Here is a 22,072-nt window from a genome sequence, read left to right as displayed (position 1 = left end):
TCCTTGTTGAACATCTTTTGGCCCAATCCTCCAATTTGCCTAGGTCACTCTGGACCTTATCCCTACCCTCCAAAACATGTATCTCTCCCCCATCTTAGTGTCAGCTACGAACTTGCTGAGGGTGCAATCCATCCCTTCATCCAGGTCATTAATAAAGACATTGAACCAAACCAGCCTGTAGTAAGTCAGTAACATGGAGTCAGCAGGCCTAAATAGAGGCCTGTAATATGAAAACAGCAACAGGCCAGTAATCTAGTGAGCAAGACTTTGGTTCAGTAACACAGGAGCCAAGAAAGAGGCCCTACTGATAACTGTGTATTTGTATAAGTTAGGTCGAGCATGGAAGGACACAGGGAGGCACTGGGTACAGACTGTAAGCCAAAAGGGAGTAGCGGAACATCTTAATAAGAAATGTCTTGGTACAAAGACTCCCCAAAAACTAATGCACATACCGACCTAGGTTTAGGACCAGGTCGGAATTGACAACATGAAGGATAGTAAGTAAGCCCCCCTTCCATAAGGTAAGGGGTGGTAACTAGGCAACAGAGGATGGCAACCAGGTACGTAAATAAGTGATGTACGTTGCAGGAGGAATAATGGTAGTTTGAATTAGGAGCTTTAATTCAAACTACCTAGTCCGTGCCGTGTGTAGCCACGGGCAGGTAGTTCGAACTACGGGCATTTAAAAATGGCGCCCACCCGGGAACATGCAAATGAAGCCCTGGATTTCATTTGCAAGTTCAAATGCCTACAGGCAGTGTAGACATACCCTGATATATGGCAATAGGCCTGCCCGGTGTTGGCACCTTGTCAACGTGGGCCATAGTGCCTAGTGGTGTAACATTGTACTGATCTCTGTTACCAACTGGTAGAGCTTCACATTTGACAATAAACCTGCTCAATTGATTTCAAACCTTGCCTGCATCTGTTGTTTCTGGGGCCTCTCAGAGATCTCTTGTGTTGACCCAAGTGCACGGAGAGTCTAACACTCTAGATAAAGGGAGTACCGATTGTTACGCACGCAGCCAAAGGTTTATCATCACCGATGGAGTAGAGGTCCTGTCAGGAGCGCGCCAGGACAACCCTGACCAGACGATGCTGACACTGACAGTTCAGACCACCGAAGGTACCGTAGTACAGAACACGGAGGTACGACACGGCCCTAGAACCGACCCTTGGGGCACTCTGCTTGATACCAAACGCTAACCAGACATTGAGCCATTGATCACTACCTGTTGAGCCCCACAATCTAGCCAGCTTTCCATCCACCTCATAGTCCATTCATCCAATCTATACTTACTTAAATTGAATAGCGTGGAAGACCATATCAAAAGCTTTGCTAAAGTCAAGATATAGCACATCCACTGCCTTTCCCATATCCACAGAATCAGTTACCATGTCACAGAAGGCAGTCAGGTCAGTCAAGCATGTCTTGTCCTTTGTGAATCCATGTTGACTATTCCTGATCACATTCCCTTCTTCCAAGTACTTCAAAATGGATTCCTTGAGGATCTTCTCTATGATTTTTCTGGGGACTGACGTGAGGTTGACTGGTCTGTTCCCTGGATTGTCCTTTTTCCCTTTTTAAAAGATGGACACTACATTTGCCTTTTTCCAATCATCCGGGACCTCCCCAATCACCACGTGTTTTCAAAGATAATGGGCAAAGGCTTTGCAGTCACATCAGCAAACTCCCTCAGCACCTTTGGGTGCATTAGGGCATGTCTAAACTACATGGCTCTGTTGACGGAGCCATGTAGATTTGTTGTTTTGGCAAAGTCAAATGAAGCCGCGATTTAAATGATCACGGCTTCATTTAAATTTACATGGCTGCCGTGCTGAGCCGACAAACAGCTGATCAGCTGTTTGTCCGCTCAGTGCGCTAGTCTGGACGCTCCCCTGCCGACATCAAAGCCCTTTGTCACAGCCCCGGTAAACCTCATCCCACGAGGAATAACGGGGCTGCCGACAAAGGGCTTTGATGTCGGCAGGGGAGCGTCCAGACTAGCGTGCTGAGCGGACAAACAGCTGATCAGCTGTTTGTTGGCTCAGCGCAGCAGCCATGTAAATTTAAATGAAGCCGCAATCATTTAAATCGCAGCTTCATTTGACTTTGCCTATGTGTCTAATCTACATGCCTCTGACGACAGAGGCATGTAGTATTGACACAGCCTTAGATCTGGTCCCATGGGTTTGTGTATGTCCAACTTTTCTAAATAGTTCTTAACCTGTTCTTTCTCCACCAGAGGCTGCCCATCTCTTTCCCACATTGGGCTGTCTAGTGCAGTAGTCTGGGAGCTGACCTTGTCTGTGAAGACAGAGGCAAAGAAAGCATTGAGTACTTCAGCTTTTCCCACATCATCTGTCACTAGGTTACCTCCCCCATCCAGTAAGGGTCCCACACCTTTCCTGACTACCCTCTTATTGCTAACATGCCTGTAGAAACCTTTCCTGTTACCCTTCATGTCCCTTGCTATCTGCAATTCCAATTGCACTTTAGCCTTCCTGATTACACCCCTGCATGCTTGAGCAATATACATATACTCCTGCCTAGTCATCTATCCTGCCTAGTCACCTATCCATGATTAAAAAATAATCACAATTAATGGCACTATTCATCACACTTAAGATAATATCATTTATTTAAATAATTCGGATATTTTATATGTTTCCAAATATGTTGATTTCAATTACAACATAAAATACAAAGTGTACAGTGCTTACTTTATTTTTATTGCAAATATATGCACTGTAAAAAATAGTATATTTCAGTTCACCTGATACAAGTACAGGCAGTCCCCGGGTTACATGGATCCGACTTACATCAGATCCCTACTTACAAACGGGGTGAGGTAACCCTGCGCTAGCTGCTTCCCCCCAGCAGACCAGGGAGACGTGAAGCTAGCGCCCCCCTCCCCAGCAGATCAGGGAGATGCAGAGCGGCTTTTCTCAGCAGACACCTCAGCTTGAGAATAAAGGACTGAGGGAAGTGACGTGTGGGAGAATAAAACTGAGCTCTGGAGAAATGTTGGGCTAGAGTTTCCCCTACAATATGTACCAGTTCCGACTTGCATACAAATTCAACTTAAGAACAAACCTACAGTTCCTATCTTGTACGTAACCTGGGGACTGCCTGTACTGCAATGCAATCTCTATAATAAAAGTTCAAAATAGAAATGAAGAATTAAGTGCAAAAATTAAATGCATTAAAAAGTAAAACAGTGTAAAACTTTGGAACCGTAAGTCCACTCCATCCTACTTCTTGTTCAGCCTATTGCTCTGACAAACAAGGTTGGCTACAATTTGAAGGAGATAATGCTGCTCCCTTCTTGTTTGCAATGTCATCTGAAATTTAGAACAGATGTTCACATGTACTTTTGTAGCTGGCATCGCAAAATATTTATCAACCAGATGCACTAAAGATTCCTATGTCCTTTCATTCTTCAACCACTATTCCATAAGGTATGTGCCTACCATGCTTATGGTAGGTTCTGCTTGATTACGATCCAAAGCAAAGCATGTTCATTTTCATCATCTGGGTCAGATGCCACCAGCAGAAGATTGCTTTTCTTTTTTTGGTAGTTTGGGTTGTGTAGTTTCTACATAAGAGTGTTGTTCTTTCAAGACTTTTGAAAGCATGCTCTACATCGCATCCCTCACAGATTTTGGAAGGCACTTCAGATTCTTAAACTTTAGGTCAAGTGCAGCAGCTATTTTGAGAAATTTCACATTGGTAAATTTTTGCATTTTGTCAAATCTGCTCTGAAAGTGTTCTTAAAATGAACACTGAGTCATCATCCGACACTGTGTGATATATATGGCAGAATGCAGGTAAAACACAATAGGAGACATGAAACTCCCCCCTGTGGAGTTCAGTCACAAATTTAATTAATGCATTTTTTAATGAGCATCATCATGGAAACATGGTCTCTGGAATGTGGCTGAAGCATGAAGGAACATATAATTGTTTAGCATATCTGGTACATGTATGTACCTCGCAATGCTGGTTACTAAGCCAGTGTGGAGTGGCTTAGTTTCTATAAACTAGCTCTGCACCAATCTACCATATCATTTACTCATTCTCTGTGGAATCTGCCTCTCCTATTCAGACTATCCATTATGCCAAATATCAGGGTCTTAACTTTTCGCTTGTCGTTCATTCTGCAGATATGCCCGAATAGCTGTAACTTCCGTTGTATAACCTTCTGCAGTAGGTTCTCTTTCAGCTGTATCTTCCTATATAATTCCTCATTGGTGATCTTCTGTTTCCATCCTATTCTCAGGATCTTTCTATAATGACTCCTCTTGAATGCCAATATCCTTCTCTTCGAATCTTTCGTTATCACCCATGTCTCACATCCATACAACATGCTGCTAACACGTTTTCAATTAGCTTCATTCCTAAGCTAATCGCTTTACTTTTCCAGATTTTATCCATTGCCTTCAAACTCGCTCTTGCTTTCACTATTCTAGTTGCTATTTACTTCTTACAGTCTAGATCATACGTCATGTTGCTCCCCAAATAAGTAAACTTCTCTACGTTCTCTAGTTCAATCCCATCTACACTGATCTTCCTTCCTATTTTCTTACCTCCAAATATCATTGTCTTTGTTTTATCAATATTCATAATATTCATACCACTTCCCTTCCTCATTTAGCACCTGCACCATTCTCGCTAACTTCTCTTCATCTTCCTCGATGATAACTATATCATCCGCGAACCTCAAGTTGTTAATTCTCATCCTGTGCATCGATATCCCTTCTACCTCTTCCTTGATCTTGTGCATCACTCTCTCTAGGTGTGTGATGAAGATACTCAGCGATATCGGATCTCCTTGTCTCGTACCTCTACCCATTCTAAACCAACTTCCCAACTCTCTGCATGTTCTCACCTCTACCTCCGCATTATCATTGATATCCTTCAACAACCAAATAAGTGATAAGATAAGATATCATCTGCTATCCACACTGTACGACTCCAATACAGCCCAAGTCACTTTCTGATCTATCCTATCAAATGTCTTCTGAAAATCGAGAAAGCAATTGTAGATGTTCTTATTCTTTCTCCGCGCTTTTTCCGCTATCAATCTTAGGGCATGTCTAGAATACATGGTTCCACTGACAGGGCCACGTAGATGAGTTTACTAGACATAGGAAAATGAAGCAGCGATTTAAATAATCACCACTTCATTTACATAAAAATGGCCACCGCACTGTGCCGATCCGCTGTTTGGCAGCACAGCGAGGCAGTCTGGACGTGCCACGGTTGACAGGGGAAGCCTTTGTTGACTGCTCTGGTATGCCTCGTGAAATGAGGTTTACCGGAGCGGTCGACAAAGGCTTCCCTTGTTGACTGCGGCACGTCCAGACTGCCCCGCTGTTCTGCCAAACAGCTGATCGGCACAGCGCGGTGGCCATTTTGATGTAAATGAAGCGCCGATTATTTAAATTGCTGCTTCATTTTCCTATGTCTAGTAAACTCATCTACGTGGCTCCGTCGATGGAGCCATGTTGTCTAGACATACTCTTAGTGCCCATATCTGCTGTATGGTACTTCTATCTTTCCTGAATCCCTCTTGCTCATCTGCTAGATGTTCTTCTATCTGCAACTTTGATTCTCTCTCTGCATTGATCGCTGGATCAGGTAATCCCCAACACCACAAGCCACTCCAATATAGCTTTCTAGACACAATCATTTCTTGTGTTATTGCTAAAGTCAAATGTCTTGCTCACCTTATTCTGGAGATTAACCAGAATCCAGGTGAGTACCTCTGACTAACTAGCAACCTGCTTGATGCAGGACTTCTTCTTAGTGCTGGCCATAGACAATGTATCTGAGGGTTAACTGGATTTCCAATTGAGCACTCCATGTAGAAGTGAAGGGTTAAATACTGAGCAACTTTATTTGAACCAGGAGGTTGGTTCCATTTCCTAGAAATTGAGGGGGAAGTTTTGGGATGTAAGGGCTGGAAAACTCAGCCCAGAAGATTGTGGGATAGTTTTGGTTGATTAACCAGACATGAATCTGGTGACCTAGGCTAGAATGACATCCACACTGTAAAATTCCTGAGCTTGGGCCCAACTCACAGTAGGACTTGGTCATGGATCCAGACCCCAACAGGATGAGTCACACTAGTTTGGTCTGAGCCTGGGTTTATTATGAAGTACAGACATACCCATGTTGGGAGAGATGATCTTTTCTAAAAGGTGAGCAAGCTGGTTTAACAACATCTCTTGCATATGTCCACCCTGTTCTGCTTGGATCAATTAAAGTGACTTTTTAAATTATTATGTCTTTAATTTGATTGTCAATTAGCTTAGGCTATTTAACACAATTTTATATTCTAATAAAGATGCTTGTAATAAGAGGTCTGGCCCCTTTAAAAGGGAAAAAGGACCCAATTCCCTATGATTAATTAGCTGCCTCCCAGCAAGGACTTTGGTTTGCTTGGTTCCTCCTTACCAACTGAAGAAGCTATTAGTCCCAGATGGAGAGGCATCAGGGCTACGTCTACACTGGCCCCTCTTCCGGAAGGGGCATGTAAATTTCACGAGTCGTCGTAGGGAAATCCGCGGGGGATTTAAATATCCCCCGCGGCATTTAAATAAAAATGTCTGCCGCTTTTTTCCGGCTTTTAAAAAAGCCGGAAAAGAGCGTCTAGACTGGCCCCGATCCTCCGGAAAAAGTGCCCTTTTCCGGAGGCTCTTATTCCTACTTTGAAGGATCGGGGCCAGTCTAGACGCTCTTTTCCGGCTTTTTTAAAAGCCGGAAAAAAGCGGCAGACATTTTTATTTAAATGCCGCGGGGGATATTTAAATCCCCCGCGGATTTCCCTACGACGACTCGTGAAATTTACATGCCCCTTCCGGAAGAGGGGCCAGTGTAGACGTAGCCTAGGAGTCTGAAAAAGAGGAGTTGAGGCTAATAAGAGGAAGGAGTGGGGTAAAGATATTTTTGGCAGGCCTTTCCTGGATTAGAGAGGGTGATTGAGCTATATGAGAGAAGTGCAGATAGCAGTAGCTGGGGAGAGCTCTTATTTTTCCTCCTATGGAGGAAAGAAGTAGGAGAAAGCTTCTGGAAGTTTCCTATGAGGGTTGAGAGTTCACTGGCAAGGGAAGCAGGGAAGTGCTACTGACAGAATGTGAGGAGGGAAAGACTCAGGTGGGTTGCCCTGGAGCTTGCTCTTCTGCCCAAGCCACAGAATAGCTCTAAAACCCAGATTAGCTTTCCCAAGAGGAGTTATGGGGGGATGTATACCAAATGTGTGGGTTGTGGTTCCTTCCCAGTTTGGGGAAAGACCTTGCTTTAGATTTCTTCATTTCAGCTACGTCTATATTGATCTCTTCTTGCACAAATGCCTATGCAAATGAAGTGCAGATTAGCATATTGCCACACGTCATTTGCATAATTAATTAGGGGCCTGTTATAAGTTCCCCTGTGGGGTTCAAGTCCTCCCCACTTCCCCGAGCTGTAACTGTTTCTCTAAGCGACCGTTCGCCACTCCGTTTTCACAGTTCTCTCAGTTTGCTCATTATGTTGGGGCATACAATATGGTTGTAAGACCGCACGGCACGGGGACCACACTTCGAGTACTGGGGAAGGGGGTCCAGGCCTTCCCTCTCTCTGAACCACAGTCCAGGGCCCTAAGACAGGGATCTCGCTCCCTGCTCAGTGGAGGGGGCTGTAGCCCCTAAACTCTCCCACTCACGGGGCCCACGACCATGCCCTGGGCCACTTCTTCCCCGGTCCCATACTTAAATCTGATCCGCGGGGATGGGGTTGAAACTCACTGCTGTGGTTCTCTCTCCCGGGTCCTTGTGCGGCATGTTTTGGGCGCTAGTCTCTCCTTCTTTCTTGCCACTGCTTCCTCCCGGTCCCTCTACCTCTTCACCTTCCCCCCTCTCTCCGGCTTCCCCACGCCCTTTTAAACTTCCCACCATGGTGTCCGTGGCTGGCCCTCCCCCGGCGTCACCACCCCTGCTCTCCAGCTTCTCCCGGATGACGTCCTGGGTGACATCATCCACATGCGCCCATGGCGACGGGTGGCTTGCGTCCTCCACTCTGCTGCCTGCGCTCTCCTCAGCCACTTCCCAGCCGGGATTTTCCTGTGGGTCCCCATCCCCGCTCTGCACTCCTCCGGGCTCTCTGGCTCGGAGTTTGGGGCGGATTTCAGTGTGGGGAGGAGGTGCCCCGTCACAGGGCCATTTTTGCGCAAGAGGCTTTTGCACAAAAAGGAGCTGTGTAGATAGCTCCTTTTTGCACAAAACCCCCCTCTTGCATAAGAGCTGTTCTTTCTTATTTTTTCAGGAAGAATGGCTCTTGCACAAGAGGGGGGTTTTGTGCAAAAAGGAACCATCTACACAGCTCCTTTTTGTGCAAAAGCCTCTTGCGCAAAAACGGCCCATAATTAATTATGCAAATGAAGCATGGCAATATGCTAATCCACACTTCATTTGCATAGGCTTTTTTGCAAGAAGAGTACAGTATTGATGTAGCCTTCTTATTCTTCATCTGAGGAATGCACCTGTTCTATATGCAGAAGGGTAAGCTGCATGAGATAGGAGAAAGGTCTTGGTAGGCAGAAAACAATAGGAATAATGTGAGAACCCTCAAGGTGTGATGCCTGGACTCTTCTTTAAAGCTATTGTAGGGTGCCTTTAAGGTAAAAGAGCCCTCACCAGGAGCAGCTTTTGTTGTAATCTTTGTAAAGTAATTGGCAGATCCTGCAGGGTCATGTTCCTACCACAAGGTGGCATCAGGAGGCCTCTATCTAGGGCTGGAAGAGACCTCAGGTCATCCAGTCCAGCCCCCAGCCCAAAGTCCAGCCCCCTGCCCAAAGGGAGCTGAACCCTACAAACATTTGTTCTAGAAATGCATGTTTATATCTAGTCTCATATTGATAAATGTGTGAGACTGTCAATGCTTGAGCCTACAGTTGTATTAGCTGGGTCAAGTTGCAACCCACTGTCTTGTGTTTTAGCATCCTAGAAAAGCTCCAATATAAAAATTCTCAGTCGTTCTGTGGTTGACTTCCCCTGGGAGGCTTGACAGGGAAAGGCAAACTTTGTTGCATCGTGTATATGTTACACAAAGATCTACTTCATATTGTGTATAATACTGCAGAGTCATCTCACTCACTTTAAATGAAGTGAGCTCTAGATACTGCTCAAACCCTTATGGGGGTTTTTTTTGGGCAGGGGAGGGGAGGGAGAGGGAGGAGAGGGTTTAGGAAATTATCTGTAACTTTCTTTCAAGCCAAACATGGGAAAATGATAGCCTAGTAAAACTAGGTGAATATTCCTATTTTGTGGAACATGTAAAGCCAGTCTGATTTTGACTGACAGTGGCAGCCCTCCAAACAGATAGGGGAAGACTCTTGATGTAGGAATGTAATAGTGTAGTCAATTAACCAATTAACTGATAAGCAAAAGCTAATAGGTTAATGCTTTAGACTACATGCATTTCCCTCCCTGTCCCCCACCCCACTCGTAAACTTTTTAGTAGGCTGGACAGCAGCCTGGCTCACTCCTGGCTTCTGACTGGTCTGGGACATATCCTGCTGCGACTCTGTATTTAAAGTGTATTAGGAGCTGGGCAGGCAGGCAGCCCAGCTCAGTCCTGGCTCACACTGGATCCAGGACTTGCCCTCGCTATGGTTCTACATTTGAAGTGTATTTGGAGCCACATGGGCGGGCAGGTAGCCAAACTCACTTCTGGCTCACTCTGGGCCCGGAGCTTAGATGTCCCCTAGGCAGGAGCTGCCGCCACCCTGTGCTGCTGCTTCTTTATCAGAGGCAGCAGCACTGGGCAACAGTCTGCCAGGGGAGCTGGTTTTTAAACTGGCTCCCCTTGTGGACCAGCTCCTTCCTGGCACCTCATGCTGTTGACTCTGTATCAGAGGCAGCAGTGCGGCGTGACAGAGGGCTCCTCAGGAGTAAGGGCAGAGTGCACTGGCTGCTGGCCCTATCCCCCCCCCCCCCCCCCGGGACTATAGAATAGTGGATTGACTGATAAGAATTCATGAGGTTACCTGACTATTCAAATAACCAATATTTAACATCCCTATCTGCATGGTAATGAGTCAATATAAGGCTTTGGAAAATCAGTTCCTTGGAGGCAAGGGAATTCTAACTTGCAAAATGAACTAATTAATGCCCTGAACCTGAGCTGTAGCCAGCCGTTTGTGGTGTGGTTCAGGAAGATGTGGGGAGGGGGGTTAAAAAATGTACACCCAGCAGCCAGAGATAACTAGGATAAGAGAATGGAGGGAAACTGGGGGAAATATTCTGCTGGTTAAAATGTCTTTAGGGATTCTTTATGTCGCTGTCAAAGCTTATACTATTCAAATATATCTCTGCATTTTAACTGAGCGGATATTTAACCAGATAATATAAATCAACCTTTTAACATTTTAGTAAAGAAAACCCAGAATTATTACTAAATAGGAGGCAGAGCCTCAGCTACTGTAAATGGAGGTACCTTTGTTGAGTTCAGCTGGGGATCATCTGGCTTTGTGACTACTATTCTGGAAATCACTCACCCAAGAATCAGAGCCCTTAACGTCTAGATCCTAGTTTCTCCATTTGTAAAAGGAGGCACTAACTCTTAATTCCATCAGATGAGTGTTGTGGGGCTCAATGTTCCTAAAGCACTTTCATATACTTTGCACTTCATTACTATTTTTCTTCTGAGCCTCTATCGTGGCTGGCTAGAGTCATGCCTTAGGCATCTCTACACTTCAAAGCAAATTCAGCTGAAATCGATGTGTTTGGAATTTAAGTCTTGGGAGACTCTGCGTTTCCCATCATTTTACCCTAAACTGTGGAGTGAACCAGGTGTGCTTGGAACTTGGCGCTGACCACAGCTGTACAGGTTAAAGGGCCACGCTAGTAGCTACTGTTAGGACTTCCCTTCCATTGGTGTTGGCTCTGCATGCCAGGCTGGCCTCTGAGAGCGCCGTGTTGTTGGGCCCCGCTGAGGGTGATGCAGCACAGGCGTTGCCTGTCTCCTCCAGCTCCCTGGCGCTAGCTCAGCTGAGCATTGGATGGGCGCTGCGGAGATTGAGCTCGGCAGAGGGCGCTGCCGGACTGGTCGTGGTGGCGGCCGAAGCGGTGGCGGCAGCCGCAGGGATGCGGTGGGAGGTGGGTGGCTGTCGATAGAAGCTGCTGCTGCTGCAAAGCCGGCGAGGTCCCCGCGGAGAACATGAGGTGCTCAGAGCGGGCAGAGAGTGGAGCCCGAGCACTTAGCTGCGCGCAGCTCTAATCAAAGCCTCCGCGCTGGACAACAGGAGACATGACTATGGCCGGGGGCAGGAGGGGGCTGGTGGCGCCACAGAACACCTTCCTGGAGAACATTGTGCGAAGATCTAACGGTAAGGAGAGGGCCGCGTTAGCCCGCGCGTACCGTACCGGGAGCTGCCTTGGCAGCCGCTCCCCAGTGGCGATCCGCAATGCTGAGCTTCGGGCTCGTAGGGGGCAGTGGCAGAGAACACACAGAAAGTCTTTTCTGCAGCCGCTCTCCCGCCAGGGGCTGCCCCATTGGCTCTGAACCACCCGTGCTCGGAGTGGATTGAATGGAGCGGTTTGCTCAGATGCCTATGGTGGCAGAAGCCCGCATGCGATGCCTTTGCAAAGTCTTGCAGAAAGTAGAGGGAGAATCTGATCAGACCATCCAGGGATGGGGGAGAGGCGGGAAGGAAGCCAAGGCTCCGTGGCATGCGCTGATGTAAAGCACCGAGGATGCGGATCTGCAGCCGGGCTCGAGAATCTGCTGTAGAGGGTTGGAGGGAGCTCGTGCATGCTCTACAGCTGCCTGGATGCGGTCCCAATGAAGCAGTCAGGCTGAGACCCAGCACCCGCTCCTGGCAGCTGGGACTGCACCTTCCCCCTCCCCAAGCCTCGCTCACATCACTGTGGTGCCCTCCTGGCTCCGGCTGCATCCTTCTTTCCTCTGGCACGACGTGCTGCTCCGGGGCCAAGCGGGCCAAAGTGCCTGTCTCGGCAGAGCCGCTACTGTTGTTCGGTAGTTGGCTATCGCCTTAGTTTTATTTGCTTTCCAGGGGATCTCTCTGCTGCCTGTTTAGTTCTCTTCCAAGTGGCTATGGGGCTGATAAGAGTTCGGATGTAGTGGAATTAGAGGCGATCCCTGTATCTCTGTGTGTAAGGAGGGCGGTGTATTTCTTACGCCTTCCTTCCCTTACTCTCAGCAATGTATGGAGTATAACCTCCTATGCCAAGCATCAAACACCCTTGTCCACAAGATCTAAATAGCTGCCTGTCACTTCTGGAATAGTTATGGGTGAATAGGTGTCTGTATATGGCTTAAATTGAATACTGAAAACGTTATAGACCTGTAGCCAAATGTCAAAACCATCAGCCATCTATGAGCCTGATCCTGCTGAATTTACTCATTCAAGTGCTTTACACTCACCCAAGGAATTTCAAAGACTTCAAGGGAATACAGGCTATGTAATAATTCATTTGACTTCCAGGAAATTTCTTTTAGTCTAAGAAACTGCTTTTTACTAAATGATTCAGAAATTCAAAATGGTCTCTAGGGGAAAAAAGTGGGGGGAACCCTAAGTCATCTTGGAAGATAAAGGAGGTGTATCTTGCTGAGCTAAAATTAAGTTTACTTGTAAGTAAAGAATACAGTATTTGCAATGTTGTGAGCTAAAGGATGGATAGTGCCCCCTACCCCCAATAATACAGAAAACAGAACACTGTTGCAAAATGAAATGTCTAGAATTGCACAACTCCATGTGAATATGCATTAATGTGATCTGGATCTTAATAAAAGGCTGAAGGCCTCACACATGCAAACATAAGTAATATTTAACTATGAAAATATACGTTTGCAGGATCTTGATCTAAGTTCTACCAATTCTTAACTCCCATTCACTTCACTGAAGATGCTAAGCAATTTAAGGACTTGTTAGGTACATTAAGGTGTAGGATCTGGCCCCACATCAAGAAAATACAATTACTGAATTACGGTATTTTTAAAAAATCAGCTACATTATGATATAGCAAAGAAAGACAATGCCTCAATTGATCTGTGTCTGGAACCAAAACATGATTTTCAGTGTATGTATTTTTTTTTACAAACTGGAGGCTCTTTTGAAGTGGAAGCCTTTTGGAAACTCTGAATGAAAAGAATCTGGTACTACTAATGCATCTTCACACATAATCATAACACTTTCCCCCACTCTGCTCCTGGAGAAATGTTTGATTACTGTATTCTTAGAATAAAAAAATATTATCCATCCTTACTTAAATCCTGTTTAAAAACAGAATATTTTGGCTCGTTGTAGTGAATAGAACTTCTAATCTTCCAATAAAAATTACTTAATTTTTTTCCTAGAGACTATTTTGAGTAATTCCATCATTAGAAAAGTCAACCTATCATTTTAGCAGAACTAATGAGTCGTCTGCCTGAACATATGATCAGTTTTCCATCCCAAAACCCTCACAATCAATTGGAGTGGTGTCTAAAGTTACCTGCTAAATTATTATTTATATGGTGCTGTGGGTGAGCAAGGTGATTCACTGGAAAGATAAAAAGACAAGCCCCTGCTCTCGGGTATGTGCATTAGGTCATGAGGGCTATGATACAACTAGACTGAACTTCTAGGCTCAGCTTTGTAGGAGGGGATGGCACACAGTGGTACCCCACCAGAAAGGCACTGGGCAGGAATTTGACTCAAGCTACAGTTTCTTCCCTTCCCTTGCTCTTCAGAGGGTGTAGTAGTCCTTTCCCCACCTTGTTCTGGCTCAGTTGTGCTGGCCAATTCAAGGAAGGCATTGAGGAGTCCCTCCCATTTCCTTTTCCCCTGTACCTTTCCTGGCCCACCTGCTTGGAAGGAGAATTCTGTACTGCAGTTTTTGCTATGTTCCCCACACCCATGTTGTGAGGCAGGGGGAGCTAAAAGGGGCATATAAAAATTAAGGTTTTATTCTTCCTTTATTCCTCTGACCAGTCACATTTGCCTGGGTCACAATTTGACAAGAAATAAATATAAAATGATGGGATTTGTCATTGAAATATTGGGAAACTTATTAAACTATTACTTAGCTGGCAGCTCCGAGCAGGTTACACACTGCCTCCAAATACAGTAAAACTCCGATGGTCTGGCATCTGATGGTCTGGCACTCCTGATGGTCCGGCACTATCAGGAACCTGGAAGTGCTCTGGGCAGCCGGACCATTGGAGCTGCTCTGTCCCCAGCTTCCCGGATTCAGCCGCTGCTAAAACTGACCAGCGGCTGACTCCAGGAAGCCCAGGGCAGAGCAGCTCTGACTCGGGCTTCCTGGAGTCAGCCGCTGATCAGTTTCAGCAGCGGCTGACTTGGGGATGCCTGAGGCAGAGCAGTTGGGGTGCTGCCGGATTGATCCCCGCAGCGCCAAGGGTCGGTGCTACTGGACAAACCCGGCAGCACTCCAGCTGCTCCGCTGCAGGCGTCCCGATTCAGCTGCTGCTGAAACTGACCAGCAGCGGCTGAATCAGGGACACCTGGGGCAGAGCCGGACTATCGGAAGGGGGGGCTATGAGGGGACTGGGGCCAGACCCCTCATAGCCCCCCCTTGTGATAGTCCGGCATATCTGATAATCCGGCACCCCCTGGGTCCTAAAGGTGCCGGATTATCGGAAGTTTACTGTATTGAATGGATAAACGTACACAAATGCATGCTCTTAAGTCTATTCTCCCACTGAAATGTGGAGGACTTAGCATTAATGTTAATTCTATGACTAATTCTGTGATGCATATGGACCTTGCTGTGAGGGGGGAGTAGAAAGGATTCCAGTCTGTTTATATCTGAGATACAAATTAATCGAGGACTACACTTGTACTCTCTTTTTAGAGACCTAGAGAAGCTGGTTACTTAAATGAGACTAGATAGCAATAATAAAGCAATTAGCTTCAACCATTTATTGGGAGCAATAATCAAAACACACAGCTAATTATGCCATTTCATTATTAGTTTAAAATGTAATTCTATGTACAGCATTTCATATGAAAGGTAAAATTTGAAAGCTGACATGTCTCCTTGCCAAGTATAGCTCATAAAGGGAATATATGTGCTTGGAAGAACTGGTGGCTTTAAGTTCACTGTGCATGCATGTTCAGATCTTTTCATTCTTACAGTATTTTACTCATGTCTCTGTTGTGTCTCCTGAAGGAATACTGTCATTCCAATATGCAGTGATTTTAGGTCTTGAGCAGTTCAAGCACCTCCCCACTGCCATGTGTGGTGTGCCTGAACTGCCACCCTGATGCAGGAGAGAGAGAGCAGGTCTATAGGGTCACTGTTGGCTCCACAGCCCTGTGTAATAGTTGGCTGACAAAAGCAGAGAGATGGGGAATAACGGGCCTTCTTCTCTACATGCCAACCAGAGGCTGAGCCAGAGTGAAGGAGAAATTAACATTTAAAGAGCTATTGTAAACCACTTCTCTCATAATGGAGCAAGGAAGAATCCCTTCCCGAATTGCTCCTGAGATGGCATAGGCATGTACCTCCCCATACATACATTGTTTACAATTCTTGTGAACAGCTTGTCTTACATTTAGTATTTTAAAACAATATCTGTGAACTATACCCACATATATTTAGAAAAATGTTGTGCATAGGGTCTAGTCAGGCTTGGTGGCCAAAAGTGGGTTGTTGGGTTTTTTTGTTTTGTTTTGAAGAAGTGGAAAAGCTAACAAGGCTGGAGCACCCTGTGGGGTGGAAAATTGCCTATGCTGTAAAATAGTTCAGTGTGGAAGGACTCACTAGGCTTCTGATGGATATTCATGTTGTTCCGGAGGTAACACAATGTCCCTATGGTATACAACATGCTATAACAGTTTCACAGCTATCATCTTGGTCTGCAGCCAATGCACTCCATTCAAATGGTGCAGTATGTTACAAGGAACTAATTTTTACAAAATGATATTTTTAGGGTTGCCAGATGGTTTAACCAAAAATACTGAACACCTCCCCCCCCAAAAAAAAAACCCACCAGGGAAAAAATTCCATTGAGGGGAAGAAAAAAAAAAAAGACCCCAAGAGTTGTTAAGCAAAAAACAAAACAAACAAACAAACAAACAAAAACCCAGTATGCCCCCTTTAAGAAATGCTTTTGAGGCTTTTTGGCCCTAACAAGCTGCCGGCAGCCATCTGCCATCTTGTCTCCTTGCTCCGGGCCAGACAGCTCCCCTGCGGAACATGGTAAGCATCCGGGATTTTCGCCTCCTGGCTGGGAAAGAATCATTTTCGGTGTCCGGTATTGTCTGAATTTTTTTTTCCAGACAGGAGGCGAAAATACCGGACTGTCCCGGTCAATACCAGACACCTCGCAGCCCTAGATATTTAAATGATTTATCAATAATCTACTGAAAAATCCTTTAAGTTTACAGAAATTCAGGCCTGAGTTTTGTAGTCCTTACTGAGGCAAAATTCTCATTGAGGTTAGAGGAAGTTTTGCCTTGTAAAAGCTGCAGACTCAAGCCCTATAGTCTAATTACTATTGGATTTCATCCATGTGCAGAATAAATGTTTGTGTGCACTGAGGCATGTGTTAATGTGCAGCAGTAGAAACAAAAAAAACTTAGCTGTAGTCACTCAGCTAATCAGCTGTATGACATTTGAATCTCTGCTGAGTGGCCGCACAAGTGCACAGCTTACAGGGAACATTGCCAGCGGGACCCCAGAGACCTAGCAGGACCCTGTGGAGAACAGTTTGAGGCGAAGCCAGTAATGGGTTGATAGTGGTGCCAGCCCCAAAGTGTTGGGAAGCTTGGTGCAAAACCCGGGGATACTGCCAGTACCACTGATCCCTGCTTCCTGTGTCCGTGGTTTTTGGTCTGCACAGACCTTTTTTGAGGTACAGTGCAGGAAAGCAAGAGAAAATAGCTTGGCCCTGTATAGTCTCTCTAAGGCAGTGGTCCCCAACCTTTTGAGGGGGCGTGGCCGTTCGCCCACCGGGCGCCAGGGTGTGGGGACACTTGCGCGCCCGGGGGCGCCCCCCCATAGCCGCGCGCCAGGGGCCGGGGCGCCCCCCCATAGCCGCGCGCCCGGGGCCGGTGCTTCCCCCCCTCCCCCCTGCAAGCGCCGTGCCATGTGCCTGGGGCCAGGCCAGCCCCGAGCACCTGGCGGGCGTATGCAAATACCCCCGCGGGCGCCATGGCGCCCACGGGCACCGTGTTGGGGACCACGGCTCTAAGGGTATGTCTAGACTGCATCCCTCTGTCAGCAGAGGGATGCAGATTAGGCAGATCGACATTGCAAATGAGGCGGGGATTTAAATATCCTGTGCCTAATTTGCATAAAAATGGCTGCCGCGTTTTGCAGACTCAGCACTTTGTCAGCAAAAAGTGGCAGTCTAGAGGGGGATCTGTCGAGAAAGAAAGCCTTTTTCAACAGATCCTGTAAACCTCCTTGCAGGAGGCATAAGGGATCTGTCAAAAAAGGCTTTCTTTCTCGACAGATCCCTCTCTAGACTGCCACTTTTTGCTGACAAAGTGCTGAGTCGGCAAAAACGGGTGCCATATTTTATTCAAATTAAGCACAGGCTATTTAAATCCCCGCCTCATTTGCAATGTCGACCTGCCTAATCTGCATCCCTCTGCCGACAGAGGGATGCAGTCTAGACATATCCTAAGATTCACAGATGCAGGAGACTCTTTATTTATGGCTCTCCCTAGTCCTGTGCTGAAGGGTAGTTCAGTCACTTCTATGGCATCGTTTCCCTCCCCCATCCTCTTTCCCATCCGTCTCTGAACCTCAGAGAGGATGCTCTGTATGTACAGGGTTCACTTGGAGCAAGGGGGCAGAGTCTGAATAGAGGAGGACAGAGGTGGGGCCTGGGACAAACATCTTGTGCTCTTTAGGAAAATTTTCTGGAAATAATAATTAAAGCTGGGGCTCTCATATTTCTTCTGTGGTGCCCACCTCCCATGGCCAGGCCAGGGAGAGTCCATAGTACCATTGCTTTAAAGGGAGCTGAATAATAAGGGAACCTGAAAGGGAGAAGAGCAGATTTGGAAGTAAAGGGCCTCTGAATTTGGCCATATCTATGGTTCCCCTTTGATGTGTTTTGATCACTGAGTACTGATCAGAATTAAGGGCAAACCCTTTATCCTTTGAAGGAAGAGAGTGAGGCTCCTCTCAGGAAGATCCTTCTACAGAAACTTGAATTCTGGGCTATCTGTGGAAGAGAGAACCAGCCCTGTTGATAACAGAATAGGGTTTTTTCCTTGACACTGCAGAACATGGAGAAGATCAACCCTGCTAAGGGATATGGTGAGTCGGATCCTGCTGACTTAAATAACCCATGTGGATTCTCTTTGAAGGGTGCAGCGCTAAGTCTCACATTGTGAATCAGACAAGTCTCACAACTTCCCCACCCAGAAATGGTCTCACGCCTCTTGTCTGAAAAGATTTAATAGTACAGTGCCCAATAAAATTCGGTCCTACACTTACATTTTTTAATTAAAAAAAAAAATTCTTATGAATCCTGAATGACAGAATTGTTTCCATGATTGTAACATTAATTCCAATGGAAATAGTTTAGAGAAAAAGAAATCAAACAAGTATTCTGCTTTACAGCCTGCACGCCAGGTGTTGCTACATTGTGCCAGAACATGAGGCCTGTAAGAGAAGTTAACTAGCAAGATACAAAATGAAACTGGCCAGGCTATATCCTTCTCAATCAGAGAGAAATGCAACCAGAAGCAGAATAAAGAGTGGAAAAACTAATTGGATTTCTAAAGTTCTAAATTGTTTTTCATGTCATAGAGAACCAGAAACAAGATCTTAACTTGATAACATGGCTTTAGCAGTAGAAGGCTACTTTTTCATATCACTTTATTAAGAGTTACTTTTACAAGTTATACAGATAATTTCTATACTATGTAATATTTACTTAGCTGATAAAATCTTTGGGGCAGGGACTGTCCTTTTTTACTGTTTGTACAGTGCCTGGCACCATCAGGTCCTGACCCATGACTGGGGCTCCTATAAGGCGCTTCAACCTGGATAAATATGGATAAATAATTACAGCATTAATAGGTGTTTTCATAAATTAAGAACTTCATAGGGTAGCCGAGTTAGTCTGTAACAGCAAAAACTTAAAAAACAGCAAATAGTCTAGTAGCACTTTAAAGACAAACAAAATACATAGATAGTATCATGAGCTTTTGTGGGCAAAACTCACTTCTTCGGCTGACCAGAGTATAATAAGTGCAGATCCACTCTCCTTCCCTTATTTATTCTTGCATAAATTAAAGTAACTGGTGGTTTTCAAAATAAATGAGCGAAGTATACCTTGGGGTTCATTGCATTTGATTTCTTATTTATCATGTGTCTGTTTCTACTCATTCAGGGTACATCTACATTAGCCCCCAGTTCGAACTAGGGAGGCTAATGAGGGCGACTGAAATTGCTAATGAAGCACAGGATTTAAATATCCCGTGCTTGATTAGCATATTCCCAGCCGGTCGCCATTTTGGAAATTGACTAGCCTGAAGTAACTGCCCGTGTCTACACACGGCAGAGAAAGCGGGATTCTGAGATAAACCCCTTAGTTCGAATTAACTGTTAAACCTCATTCCATGAGGAGCAACAGTTAATTCGAACTAAGGGGTTTATCTAGGAATCCCGCTTCTCTGCTGCGTGTAGATGCAGGCAGTTATTTAGGGCTAGTCAGTTTCCAAAATGGCGACCAGCCAGGAATATGCTAATCAAGCGCAGGATATTTAAATCCCGCACTTCATTAACAATTTTGGTGACCCTCATTAGCCTCCATAGTTCGAATTAGGGGGCTAGTGTAGACGTAACCCTCTGATTTTGATAATCTGCAATGTTTCCCAACAATTACTGCACAGACTGAATGTCACCTACTGGGTTGGCACATAGGCTTTGTGCCCTTTAAGCTGTATTTTGAGAATTTAAACTGAGTTTTGGCTGCGTACTGCCATGCAGTTCAGTATCACTAATACACAAATTGCTGAAATGAACAAAGTTAACCTTTAAACGGGTGTTGCAAGTGGCAGCAGGTAATGACTTTATTGTGGCATTTCTGTTGAGGAACATCTATGCCAGTTAAAGCCCCTAGGGGGACTAATAGGAAAGCTGGAGCAGACACACACAACTTGTTTTTCCCCTCCTTTATACTGATTTAAGACACTGTAACTCCATTGGTTTCAGAGGTGTGTGTCTATGTTAACCCCACATAGGCTAACGCAGAGGTGACACTGGGGACTGTGAAGTCTTCAATTATGTGGCTGCTGGGGCCTACCATGCTGAAGAAATGACAGAGAAGGCTGCTATTTCACCTCATAAATTGCAGTGACATCTGTGAAGAACTGTTGGCTGGGAAGTGAATTTTATCTTCCTCCAGTCCCTGGCACTTCACCTGCATAAGGCAAAGTAAATTTCATCTAAACAAAGTAGGCATCTGATATATAGACTGACTTACGGCCCATTAATTAAAGGCAAACGCATAAAATTGGCATTGTTTAAGCACCCAATTCTGCAAGGCAGTGGACAAGATTCCATCTAATGGGAATTTTTTGCGTGGGTAGAGTCTTTAGGTTGGGCCTATGGCAGGGGTGGGTAAGATGTCTCTCATGGGCCAGATGCAACCCAGCAAGCCACTGGACTTGGCCTGCGGACTCACCTGCCAGGACCCTCAGGCACACAGAAGCCACTGTTTTAAGTGCAGGTCTGCTCCATGTGCCTCTTTGCTTTGGAAGGAGGGGGAGGCTTTGTGTGATCTCCCCACCCCCAGCCCAATCCTCAGCTCCTATTGGCCAGAAACAACCAGCCAATAGGAATTGAGAAATTGGCCTTGGAGGAGGAGGGGCAGGGCAAGCCTCTCCACCTCGGTTGCTGAGAGCCACATGGAGGGAACAGCTTGCAGTTTTAAGCCATCTAGGCTTGGGGGTGCTGCAGGCCAGGAGATACTTAGGTAAGCGCCTCCCAGCCAGAGCCTGCCTCTGGCATCCTCCTCCCAACTCCCTCCCCCAGGTCACCATCCAAACCCTCTGCACTCCCTTGCCCCATGTCACAATTCCCTCCCAGACCCTGTACCCCCTCTCACACCGCTCCCCCAGGCCAGAATCCTCTCCTGCACCCATACTCCCTCCCTACACCCCAATCCCCTGACCCAGGTCACAACCCACTCCTTCACCCAAACTCCCTCTCAGACCTCACACCATCTCCTGCACCCCAGTCCTTACCCCATGTGCCCTTCTGCACCAAACCTCCACCCTAGATCCTGCACCTCCTCCACAGAAAAGTGCAGCCCTTGATCTCTTTCCAAAATCTTGGAGTGGACCCCCACCAAAAATTATTACCTACCCCTCACCTATATTGACTCTGATTTATCAAGGTATTTAGGCATGTGAGTAGTTCCTCCTGGGCTTCAGCAGGACTCCTCAGCTGCTTAAAATAACATGTTCATGTATCTTGCTGAATTAGGGCTAATGTGAAGAAACAATGTTTTTTCTCCTTGCCTCATCTTGCTTCTTTTCAAATCAGTGGCAAAACTCTTATTAACTTAATTGGGAGCAGTACAGACCCAGGGTTTGCAATATAACTTTCTTCTTTACTAAGCGAATGCTATCCCATTTTTGCCCAATATGAGCAACATTTTTCCTCACTAGTTATTACTAAGCTAAAAGCTTCTATTTTGGATAATGTTTGGAAATGTATGACCTGATCTAATAAGAATAAACCATAAGGATGGTAGATATGTATTTTAAAAGTAATATTCTGTAAATCCCCAAAGTTCCACAATAATAATTCAACTAAAAAATCCATCTTTATATTATACCCTAGAACAAGATCATAAAACAAATCTTAATGAAACCTGTTTGCTAGAGAATTTAATGAATCTTTGTAATACATACGGTTAAGACTCTGCATAAAATTAGGTCTAGTCAAAGGCTTTTAAAGCTCTTGATGGCTGAAAATCTCAGTAAATCAAGTGGCTTATTGTAAAATGTCAGAAGACCTGTATAACTAATGTACCCCAAAATAGGCTCTTCCCGGAGTTGCTTTTTAAGAACAGAATGGAAAAATAATT

General features: G+C 45.6%; 2 protein-coding genes across 2 annotated transcripts in view; one reads left to right on the top strand and one right to left on the bottom strand.

The window, feature by feature from the left end:
- Positions 1–22,072, bottom strand: part of RCOR3 (REST corepressor 3) — a 460,088-nt gene that overhangs the window by 107,112 nt on the left and 330,904 nt on the right. The gene's annotated exons all lie outside the window — the stretch shown is intronic.
- Positions 10,982–22,072, top strand: part of KCNH1 (potassium voltage-gated channel subfamily H member 1) — a 269,858-nt gene continuing 258,767 nt past the window's right edge. The window contains exon 1 of the mRNA XM_075925116.2: positions 10,982–11,372. Within this exon, the coding sequence (XP_075781231.1) occupies positions 11,294–11,372 (79 nt within the window). The 5' untranslated portion in view covers positions 10,982–11,293. The remainder of the gene's footprint in view (positions 11,373–22,072) is intronic.

Source organism: Pelodiscus sinensis, chromosome 3, assembly GCF_052426305.1.
Source record: "Pelodiscus sinensis isolate ZL-2025 chromosome 3, ASM5242630v1, whole genome shotgun sequence".
Classification (NCBI taxonomy): Eukaryota; Metazoa; Chordata; order Testudines; family Trionychidae; genus Pelodiscus; species Pelodiscus sinensis.
This window is presented reverse-complemented; position numbering and strand designations above follow the sequence as displayed.